The following is a 12082-nucleotide window of genomic DNA, read 5'->3' as shown; positions in this document are numbered from 1 at the left end:
TTCAGCCATAAAAAAGAAGGAAATCTTGCCATTTGCAATGACATGGATGGACCTTGAGGGCATTATGCTAGAGAGTCTACTTTGGTTTGAATCCTAGTTTTGTCACTAGCAGCTATGTAGTTTTAAGCAAATCACTTAGTCCCTCTGAGCTTATTTTTTAATCTGTAAAATGAGTCAATAATACTTATCTTACAGTATTCTGAGGATTAAATGAAGTACCCGGGTAAAATTTCCTAACTTTGCTGGGCACACAGCAAACACTAAGAATTAAGCTCCTTTTCTCTCTCTTCTTCCACATGAAGGAAGGTGAAAACATATCATGAGTGCTTATTTAGCTATATCCTGCCTCATTCCAGGCAATATGCTAAATTATGAGAGACACTCAGTACCTTTAGAGAAAATAACACAGTTCCATATCCTGAGCTCCTCGCATTCTCAGCTTTCGGAAGGAGTTAGCCTACCTCAGGGGAACATCACAGGCCCTTTGGTCAGAAAAACCTGAATTCAAATCCTAGCTCTGCTACTTGCAACTGTGCAAACTTTTGCAAGTAGCTTAACCTATCTGAGCCTCAGTTTCCTCATCTAAAACGAAGGGTTGCTCTGAGGATTAACCAAGAGAATTCATGTAAAGATTTGATACACTGCCTGGAACCTAGCAAATGCTCAATCAGTGTTCATTTTCAATAAGTATTAATGTTCAATAAATAACTATTTATTATTTCTGTCAATACGTATTATTGTTAATTATTGTTAATATCATCACTGCTGTTGCCTTGGGAACCATTATCAAAATGACGTAAAGCTGTTCGGAAGACAGTGAGGTTGCACTGACAAGCTCTGTGGAAACTTGCAGCAAGCAGCCTAAGTCACACATAGGAAAAAGTCTTCCCAGCTGTTACATAAATGTGTCCATTCTCTCCCTTGTCAAGAAAATGACACCTTAACTAAGATATGATTTGATTGTTACCATAGAGATGTGGAGGGAGTTTTTTAATATCTTATACTTGGTTTAATCTTTAATATTATTTTTCTAATTTGCAGTTTCTGTAACCTAACGGCTATATTTGCAATAGAGACCTTTGGAGTGATTCCCAGGTAATGACCGGAGACTAATCGAGCTTTACGGAGGGAAGTTGTAAAAAAAAACACGGGTGGCAGCTAAAAAGGAAAAGCATTTCGTACACATTTTCCTGATACCCTAATACTCCTGCTCTATATGTGACATCCTAAAAATTATATGTATCTATTATACCAGGGATAAAGAAGGAACGAATTCCTGAGAACTGTAACTGCCGCTAGGGTCCCCTTCTGTTCCATCCCACTCAACATCAGACATGTCTTCCAACTCCGCCAAAGGGGCAGATGGCAGACGGCAGCAGTGGGGACTGGGAGGAGACAGGCTGGGCTTCAGTGACCCCGAGTCAGCCCTTGACTGCTGGCCATCTTCCGGATGCGTCCAGGAAACAGGCAGTCAAGGCATTGCTGTGGACTCGGCTCCAGCTTCTTTGGAGAGCAGAGCACAGTCCTAACTCTGCTGACGCCGGGCCACACGTGACTTTGCTTCTCTGTCCTGGGCCTGGTGTTTTGGGTTTTGCTTTTCGTAAAATGTTAAACAAAAGAGAAAGACAAACAATTAAGTTACTTATGGCCCTACTTTAAATATTACTGACTCCTCAATTTTTGTGCTAATGGGAGGTTAATGGTGCGAATAATCTGCAAATGAGAGTTGTTTCTAAGTGACTTTGGGAAACCGGCGTAGCCTTTTTGCAGCAAGTTCTCGTTAGGTTGGTGTGTTTGATTTAGATGAATATTAGGAACATGTATCCACCAACAGAAGGGGGAGCTGGTGAGTTAGGGAAAAGAGGGGAGAGTGCAGGAGCAGCACCTGTCTGCCAGCTCCCCTCCCAGCGGCTGGATTTCAGCAGCTGGGGAAGGTGGCACTGCACGCTCTCGGTTAGTGACTAGTGACTACAGCTTAGTCTCTCTCTCGCCTGAGCCCTGAAGGGTGCCAGAGGCAGAGCAGGGGTTAGCTGGTGGTGAATACCTTCCTAGTAAGAGAGCCCTTTTCACGAGTAAGCAGTGACTAAGGATCTGTTTGTAGGAGGCAACGATGTCAGTACTTCCTTGCTTCTGGCCCAGTGCCCAACCACTTCCCCAAATTTTCCCCTGTGTCCTTTGGAATTGCCACCATTTAACCAGCAAACTCACCTAAATCCTCAACTGTCCTCTGAGCTCTCCCTCTGTCTATCTCCCTCTATGCCCTGAGGACACTGCTTCACCTTTGCCCTCTAGAGGAATGGCTATTTATTATCTGACACCCTCCATGTGCCTCAGGCAGCCATTACCACTCCTAGACCATTACTTATTCTGGTTTTTCTAAGACGAAACCAAAAAAATTATCAAAACCATACATCCTTTGAGGCTCATGGCATCTGCTATGCCCCCTGTCCTTTCTCTGTCCTCACTGCTGTGTCCTCTCCAAACTCCCCTTCATTCATTGACAACTTTGGCCCTGCCACACTGTTTTCATCTCCACATCAAGTCCCACCATTGGTGTCCACATGGCCAACCCTCCCAACATCACAGTCTTTCCTCATCATTGGCGTCCTCCTCCTCTACTGTACTTCAGCCATCCACTCCCACAGTCATACCTGCACACTGTCATTGTCATTCCTATTGTAGGAGAGGAAGACATTTCCTCCACCCACTCTGGGTCATTCTGGCCGGACAACAAATTAAATTCACATGAGACAAAATAACAGGAGAAAATCCAACAAAGCTTTATAACATGTATACATGGGAGAGGCTCCGGCAAACTGAGCAACTCACCAAAATGGCGGAAGCTCTCATCTTAAATACCCTCCTCAGCTACAGACAAAGGAGGATGTTGGGGGTGGGGGGAGTTAGTTATGGGAGATTACCAGAAAAGTACAGTAAACAAGAGTAAGGTTATTATGCAGATTTAAGTTCTTGCCTTCTGCGTTGCTAAGAGTTTCTAGAGATAAGGTCATCCCCCCTCCTTCCTGGTACAGAGGGAGAGACCTTTACAGACGGAGATTTCCTTTACAAATGTAAATGTCTCTCAACAAAGGATAACTTCTACTTTTCAGAGTTTCTTTCATGTCTGCAGTTTTAAAAGTAACCGGCCCAAAATAATCCTCATGCCAAAGAGACATATCTTGGGGTGGCCAATTCCAATCCCCCCCCACTATCATAACTTCTCTGCTTCCTAAAGCATCGATTCAGACATCCCCTTCTCTGAACTTCCATCTTATTAATTCAGCTACACCCACAACAACCCTTCTTCATCCTCATTGGGACCTCCACTTCTACTTTCAGTTTCTCCTTTTTTGCTTCCTGTTTCCTTACATTTCAAAGTCTATTAACCCAATACCACTTATTAATACTCCCCTGGATTTGGCCCCCCATCTGGCAAGTCCTCAACTACTTAGTTTCTCTGTGGTTACACCTGAGCAGCCCGATACTGGTAAAGGAAGTTACACAACAGGGCAGATGGATCATCAACTTCAAAGAGGTCACCAACAGTACCTGGGAATCTCACTATCTTTCTCTGGTCAACCACTGTTTCCACTCTCCATAACAACTGCTTCAGACCTTATTTAACTAGCTTCCTCCTCAGACCACCTGTCCTTAACAGCCACCAGATGAGCTTGTTTCCATCTTTACAAAGAAATTAGAAGCCGTCAGACAGGAACTCCATTTCTGATTGAAACATATAAAGCAACTAACATCTATACCCATTGTGTCCTCTTTCCATCCTGTTACAACAAAAGAAATAGTATTCCTCCTCTTTAAATATAATTCTTCCACTTATGGTTTTAACCCTAGTCCTTCCCACTTTCTAAGGAAACTTCCAAATCAATTATTCCTTCTCTCTCCTGTATATTCCACTTTGCTCTCAACCACGTCCTTCCAACAGGCTTTTAATCACCCTCAAGTTTTTTATTTAAATAAATAAATAAAACTTCAACCTCACACCCTCCTCCAGCTACCACCTTCTCTCTCCTCCTTGCAAAACAGGCTTCTCAAAAGGCTTGTCTACACTCCTAGTCTCCATTTCCCTATATTCCATCCCTATTTCCTCATCCATCCAGTCTGCTTCCTATCTTATCACTCCACCAATTACCTCTCATTAGAATAGCTTTTGCCTACATTAAATCTGTGGGGTACTTTCTCACCTTTTCTCTTTGTTGAAATTCCCACTTTGTTTGTGCATTGTTCTCCTGACCCCCGTTCAGCATCTCTATGACCATTATTTTGAACTCTTTCACAGGTAAGTCACTTGTCTCCATTTCATCAACGTCTATATCTGGAGTTTTATCTTATTCTTCTGTTTGGAACATTTTTCTCTGTTTCTTCATTTTCCTTGACTCTCTCTTGGTTTCTATGCACTAGATAACACAGCCACCTCTCCTAGTCTTGAAGGAGTGGCCTCATGGAGGAGATGAACTTATTGTTCAGTCCTGTCCCAGCTCTTGGTTGTCTCTCAAACCTTCATGGTTGTCCAAGCTGCCTTCTTAGCCCTTACTGTCTCCTAGCAGGTGAGGCTGCACCAAGACACCAGTGTCCCAGAAAGAAGCCTCTCGGTCTGCACCCAGATGCAGGCTGGCTGAAGCGGGACCCTCGGGCAGCCTCTTCTAATGTACGCATAGACACCTCTTTCAGGGGAAGACTGGGAGATGGGCATTTTTGTCTGTTCCCCCTGCCCTGAGCCCTGGAGGAATGGCCAATTAAGAATAGTCTCTTCGTTTGTTTCAGTCCTGTGGGACTGGGGAACAGAAGCTCTGCTGGGCACCAGAGCCAGGGCAACCAAGAGGTGTGTCCCCTGGACAGTAGCCATAGAAGCTGGGGTGCCAGATGTATGCACAAGCTCCTTTCAGGGAGATCCCAGTGACCGGGGGAGAGACAGAGGGAGAGTGCTGTCGACGAAAATAATCCATAACCAATCTATAAATGAAAATTTGGGTGAGTTTATTCTGAGCTGAAATCTGAGGACCACGGCCCGGGGCTGTTCTTCCCAAGGGAAGAAAGGGCACCAAAGAAATGAGGTGTACAGAATGATTATATACCCCCAAAGAGGGTGCCTTACATATGATTGAAATGTCCCTCCCACAATAGTCACAAGATTGCCCTGTTGGCACAGCGCTTGATGGACACAGCAGGTAGTGGGTCTGCTATCTTGGTGGGCGTAGCAGGAGGCAAGTCTATTGTCTCGAGCTGGGCGGTCACAGGTGAGCGCAGCAATCAGTTTCTAGCCTAAGGAAAGATGCTTAATCCTTAAGGAGACGCCAATGTTGGGAGGGGGAGGGAAGTTGCACCTTTATCTCAAGGGCCTTTTGCTCTTGCCATAGGGAATCTCTAAAGCAGATATACAATGCATGCTCAACCGCCTCGGTCAGGCCCTTTTGGAAAGACAAGGTCAGGCCGAATTAGGTTTACACCAAAATGGCTTCCTCATATATTCCAATATATCCTATTACTTGCCATTTTTATTTGACAGCGCGAAGACGGCCCCTGAAGGCCCCCCTGGTCTGGAGAGGGTTGCAGTTGGCCCCTAGATTTGTGTTAAATTAGGAGCCTGCCCCTCAGGTTGCAGTTTTTAAGATAAGCAAATAGGCCTCTTTCATGGAAAGACCAGAAGATGGGTATTTCAGCCTGCTGCCTCTGTGCTGAGCAAGAGGAAGGCAGCAAGAGGGGTTAGACTCTGCAAGTCCTCAGAGCCGGTTTGTTTGCTGCAGCCTTGTGGTCTTGTGGGCCCAAGCCCTGCTGGCTGTCAGAGATAGGTGTTTGGGGCACTCGTCCCTTGGGTGGAAGTCTTAAAATCTGGGGTGCTAGATGTTGGGTCTAGACCCTTCGCTCCTCAGGGAGAAGCTGGGAGCTGAGTTCCCTCCTGGTCGTATGCTGCTGTGTCAGGGGTGGGGTTTATGGCAAGATTGTCTCAGTCTCTCCTACCTATTTCCGTGTAGGTGGATTTTTTCTTGTTTGCTGGATGTGTAGGACTTGCTTAGCTAGTTCCTCAGTTTCTTTCAGAGGAAACTCTTCTGTATGTAGCTGAAGCATCAGTGTGTCCTTGGGAGGAGGGGGTTCAGGAGCCTCCTATGTTGCCATCTTGAACTGGAACTGGCCAACACTAAATCTGACAGATCTGTCTCAGTCCTCATCTTATTTGATCTTTCGTCAGTGTTGACTTTTCCTTTGACTGCTATATTGCTCTATGGGTTTTCCTAAACTTCCATAGCCTCTCTCTCTCTTTAGTAGAGAGAGCCTCAACTTTTCCTTCACAAGCCATTAAACGTTGATTTTCCTCAGGGCTCAGTCCTAGTCTTCTGAGCTTCTCACTCTGGCAAGCTCATCCATACTTATAATTTCATTTAACGTCTATATACACATGACTCCCAAATCATACCTCTAGTCCAGTCCAGAGTCATATAGCCCACTGTCTACTAGACCTCTTCTCTTAGATGGTTCAAAGACTAGCCAAACTGGACATGTCCAAAAGTGAACTCATGAGTTACCACCCATTCTTTTATCACATTATTTGTCCCACTCTAAAACTTGTCCATCAGGGTAATTGCACACAGTCCTGTTGATTGTCCTTGCATAACTCCAGGAGAATCCATTCACATAGGCTATAATGCGAATGGTGCTCTCTGGAGTTGGACAATATGTGACCCTGCTGTCCAGGGTTCCCTCTCTCAGGAAATAGCACATCCAACTGTACAAGCCAAACACCTAGGAGTCAAAAACGAAAAACAAAAACTTAGAGTTCACGTTTATTTCTCATTCTCTGTGTCTCTCCATCTCTCTCTCTTCTCTCTCTCTCTCTCTCTCTCAGCTCATCCAGTTACTGGCTCCCATTCATTTAATCTCCTAAATTGCCCTTGAATGAATCCACTTCTTACCAAACCCATCACCAGCACTCTAATCCAAGCTACCATTATCTCTGGTCTCAACTACTGCAATAGACTCCTAACAGATCTCCCCTCATCCATTCCTATTTTCTTCTAATTCATTCTTCTCACTAAAGCCAGAGTAATCTTTTCAAATGCTAATTTTAGGAGACTGAACTCTTAAATTTCTTCCTTAATGTGAAAACTCATTAACATAGCCTACAAGACCTTCTATGATCTAGCCCCTACCTACCTCTCCAATCTCATCTTCTATCATGTTCCCCTCATTTTCTCAGCTCCAGACCCACCAACCTTGTTTCAATCCCCAGCCTTCTCCATACTCTGTCCCATAGCACGATCTCTGTGCATGCTATTTCCTCTATCTGGAACTCTTCCTTCCCCTCTTTACCTACTTAACTTTACCAATTCCACTTGCATTTAATTCTTCAAATTTTAGAACAATTATCTTTTCCCCATGGGAGCATTTCTTGATCCCAATCACTGGGTTAAATCCTGCTATAGTAAGCTTTCATTGCACTGTATACTTCTCCCACTTAGTTCTCATCACAAGTGCAATTTTATATGTATTTTCTCATTATTCAATTAATGATTATGTCCCCACTAAAATGTAAGCTCTCTAAGGATGGGGACCATGTCTATTTTTACTCATCATTGTTTTTCCAGCACCCAGCATAGTACCTGGCACATATCAGATGGTTTAAGTTAGTTAATTAACTTCCAAGAGGGAAACCATTCACTGGAACCAGATTAAACTTGCATCCACAGAGGAGGAAGGTCAGACTAAGGGGTCTGGGAATCTGGGGAAGCTGTAATACTGCAAACAAATAATCATGGTTTAAAGGGAACAAAGAACTAAAGTCAGATACCAGGACTCCAAAGGGAAAACAGCACAGTGTTTGGCTTAAGAAATAAATCCACTCTGATGGGAGGCACCCGTGCAGAGTCCCAGGTGAAGAGCCACCCAGCTGAAAGTAGGATCTAATAAATAGTGTACACACACAAACACACACCCCTAGTTGACCTTCGGGTACCTCAAATTCAATATGCCCAAAAGTAAACCAACCATATTCATCACACACACCCTCAATAAAGTGTTCTTCCCTCTGAATTTCCTCTATCAGTGAATGCTGATACCATCCTCACAGTTATCTCATCCCAAAACTCGGGAGACGTCCTTTATTCCATCATATTTCTCAAACCCCTCATCTTAACAGTCACTGGGATCAATCCAATCTAACTTCCAAATATATCTGAGATCTATCTGCTTCTCTCCATTTCTTCAGCCACTAAGTCAGTTAAGACCCTCATCATACTTGGATTATTACAAAAACCTCATAACTGCTTTTTCTCCTCGACACTCATGCTTCTCATTCCTCCATTCTTCACCCAACAATCAGAATCATCCTTCTAAAATGACAGTTCTATATCATATCTCTGAAATTCCTCTTGCCTTTAGGCTAAAATCCACACTCTATAGCTTGATAAAAGCTGTCTTTCTCGTCTCTAACCACCCATCATTCCTCATCTCTAACCATTCCTCCTGCCACCTGAGCTCTGGTCACACTGACTAGTGTTAGCTCCAGAATGTCTAGGGGTGACCTTAAGGTTTTCTCACGCTTCCATGCCTTTGCATATGCATTTCCGTTAGCCTGCAACTTTATGCCCACCTGAATCTCTTCTTCCACTCCCAGGTATTGACTAATACTCCTAATCCTATTCACAGCTAGCCAACTCCTACAGATACTCGGTTCGAAGGTGACCTCCAGTGGAAGGCCTTCCTTGATGCCTGGCTTCCATAGAAGTTTATACCTCCTTCTCTCATTGTATTGACCACGCTGTCTATTTTCCTCCCTGGTCAGCCTCAAACACTAAGGAGTAAACACCTTTAGGGTAGACAAGGTGTCTTATTAATCTTTGTTCTCTGTCAATGGCATAGTAGCTAGCTATTGAAAAACTGTTTGACTAAATAAATATATAACCACAGTGAACAATGGCCGCTAAGGACTTTTTTCTCGTTTCAGTCCAAGTGTCTACCTGGTCGCCTCGCTCCTCTTTCTGCTGACACTCCTGTTCTTCAGTGTTCTAGTTTTGAGCTATTTCCATTATATGAGGATTTATAAACGATATATTTATGCACCACTTCACAAGCCTGAAAGAAAACAAAAGACTAACTAGAAAAAAAGGAAGGTTTGTTTACTATGGATATATGTACATAAAAGGAGTGTGTATATATACTTATATTGAGAGTGTGTTTAACCAAGAAATACTAAGTATAAGCTCAAAGTAAGTATCATCAAATTCAAGATCTAAAACATGTTCTTAAATTATCCAAAACAGAAATATTTTCATATATTTGTGTGTTATGAGATTAATCCTTAACGTGTTTGCATTTATCTTAAGGTAGTCTAGATAATCTTCTATGGCTTTTTTAAAAAAAATAAAAATTTAAAAAACCCCAAAATGTTGCTATTACAATCCTTTCTAAGAATGAAAGTAGATTTTTGAAAATGTATAAATGTGTCAAATATTATTATTTTGCATAAAACTTTTCATAAGACTTGTATAGCTGTAGTTAATTTACATATAAAGGACTAATGTGTGTGGATTTAAATAATCTGTCAAACATATTTCATAAATTTTTCTAATGGTAGATTCATATATAAAATGTACAACTTATAATATTGAAAATAAGCTGATGCTCTAAGTCTTAATTTTAAGTTTTTAAAATTCGATTTTGATGGTCAAAATAGTCTTCATTTGTCCAAATGTGATCACAGCTTTCTAAACAATTAGTATTTGTAACAGTCAACAATCAACTAGAAAAGAGAAACCAGTAGGAGATGTGTGTGTGTGTGTGTGTGTGTATGTGTGTCTGTGCGTGTGTGTGTCTGCGTGTGTCTGCGTGTGTCTGTGCATGTCTGTGTGCATGTGTCTGTGTGTGTCTGTGTGTGTGTGTCTGTGTGTGTCTGTGTCTGCGTGTGTCTGTGCATGTCTGTGTGTCTGTGTGTGTCTGTCTGTGTGTGTGTGTCTGTGTGTGTGCCTGTGTGTGTGTCTGCGTACACGTCTGTGCATGTGTGTCTGTCTCTGTGTGTGTCTGTGCCTGTGCGTGTGTCTGTGTGTGTGTCTGCGTGTGTCTGCGCGTGTCTGTGTGCGTGTGTCTGTGCGTGTCCGTGTGCATGTGTGTGTGTGTGTGTGCCTGTGCGTGTGCGTGTGTGTGTGTGAAGAGATTTATTCATGGGAGGGGAGGAGAGGCAGGGGATGCAGCATGTGCTCCACCCCACTGCGCTGGTCCAGCCAGGGTGGAGGTGCACTACCCCATGTTCTTTACTCCATGGACTTTATTTAATCTCATAAATTGGCTTCTTTTGCACACACACAAAAAGAATTGTGGAGGCTCATGTGATTGTGGAGGCTAGGTAAACAAGCCTCAATCCACAGCACAAACATCAGAAACGGACGATCACAAGAAAGAGGGACCTCCACGGGCACAGAGCACAGCTGTTGCCCACAAACAGAATTTCTCATTTTACAAAGGTCGGGAACGAGACCAGGATACCTGCTACTCATCACTGTTTTCAAAGGTCTGACATTGTAAGAGGAAAATAAAATAACCATTATAAATTCTGGGGCAAAGGAGGAAAACTCCTCTTTTTCAATAATAAGATTATATGCCTAAGAGACCCAAAATTAGTAACAATAAGTAAAATAAGATCATTTGATGGCTCAATATGAGGCAAATATTTAAAAATCAATACCTTTTCTCTATAATAGTTATATAACAGCAATGGAAATAAGAAATAATCTATTCATTGTAGTGACAAATTACACAGAATTAAACTTAATATGAATGGTGTATAACATACATGAGGGGCTGGCTTCGTGGCCTAGTGGTTAACTTCGTGCACTCCGCTTTGGCAGCCCAGGGTTTCCCTGGTTGGGATCCTGGGTGCGGACGTGGCGCTGCTCATTAGGCCACATTGAGGTGGCGTCCCACATGCCACAACTAGAAGGGCCCACAACTAATAATATACAACTATGTTCTGGGGGGCTTTGGGGAGAAAAAGGAAAAACAAAATCTTTAAAAAAAAATACATGAAAAACATCTTTAAAATTTTTATTGAAAGGGGTGAATCAAGATCTGATAGAAATATTTCATAGAAAAAAGAGAAAGAAAAAGACCCAATAGAAAATGAGCAAAAAATAGTCATTTCACAGAAGAGCATATACAAAGAGCTAATAAACATATTTAAAACAACTATTTTTTCAGTGTTTACCATGTGCCAGGAATTATTCTAATAATCTAATCCTCTTCAACAACCTTATGATAGGAAATATTATTATCACATTATAGAGACAAAGAAACTGACACAGACAGGGCAAGTAATATTTCTAAGGTCACACAGCTGGTGATAGAGATGGAATTCAAACTCAGGCAGATTGTCTCCAAAATCAGGTGCTTGTCCAGAAAGGATGCTCAACCTCACCAGCAGTCAGAAAGATACAAACCAAAGTTACAATGAGGCTGCATTTCTCAGCTGATGGCAAAAACTCAGGAGTGTAACACTTGGGAAGAAATGAAGGTCAGAGATGGGAAGGAAATTCTCTTGCATTTCTGAGGGAAATGTGACTTCTTACAGCTTTTTTTTGGAAAGCACTCTGGCAACATCTATTAAAATTAAAAATATATATTCTCTTGGACCCAGAAATTCCGCTCTCAGGAATCTATCCGTGAGATCGGGGGATAAATATATCAGGATATTTGAGCTACATCAGGATATTTGAGATTTGTGTGTACATATATATATAAAACCATATCATTAGTGGTTGTAGCAAAACTCTAGAAGGAGAATTAATGCCTATCAATAAATGGTTGAATAAATGGTTGACTGTGCATTAACCATGTAGATCAATCTGTACTAGTTGGTGTGAAAGATCCTCCACAAGCTTTTGTTAAATGAGAAGAGCAAGCTGCAGAGAAGTATTTGTAGTACGGTCTTATAAAACGAAAGCTGTGTGTATGAGAACATGGAGAAAAGCAGGGAAGGACAAGTCCATGTTGTTTACATCGTGTGGCTGCGTGCATGTGCATGTGTGTACACCTCGGCGGGGGGCGGTGTGTGAGAGATGGAGACAGGGCAGGATATAAACAA

At 42.5% G+C, this 12082-nt stretch overlaps 1 protein-coding gene across 15 annotated transcripts in view; it reads left to right on the top strand.

Moving 5' to 3' along the window:
- The window catches only part of CATSPERE (catsper channel auxiliary subunit epsilon), a 263745-nt gene extending 254111 nt beyond the window's left edge, over positions 1–9634 (top strand). For 14 of the 15 annotated variants that reach the window (XM_070255679.1, XM_023632530.2, XM_070255686.1 and 11 more), the window contains 2 exons: positions 1042–1095; positions 8954–9634. In XM_070255679.1, the coding sequence (XP_070111780.1) occupies positions 1042–1095; positions 8954–9107 (208 nt within the window). In that variant the 3' untranslated portion in view covers positions 9108–9634. The remainder of the gene's footprint in view (positions 1–1041; positions 1096–8953) is intronic. The other variant, XM_070255680.1, reaches the window with a different exon arrangement.
- The last annotated feature ends 2448 nt before the right edge of the window (positions 9635–12082 follow it).

The sequence above is a fragment of the Equus caballus genome, chromosome 30, assembly GCF_041296265.1.
Source record: "Equus caballus isolate H_3958 breed thoroughbred chromosome 30, TB-T2T, whole genome shotgun sequence".
Lineage (NCBI taxonomy): Eukaryota > Metazoa > Chordata > Mammalia > Perissodactyla > Equidae > Equus > Equus caballus.
Note: the sequence above shows the minus strand (reverse complement) of the source record. Positions and strands in the feature narration are given on the sequence as shown.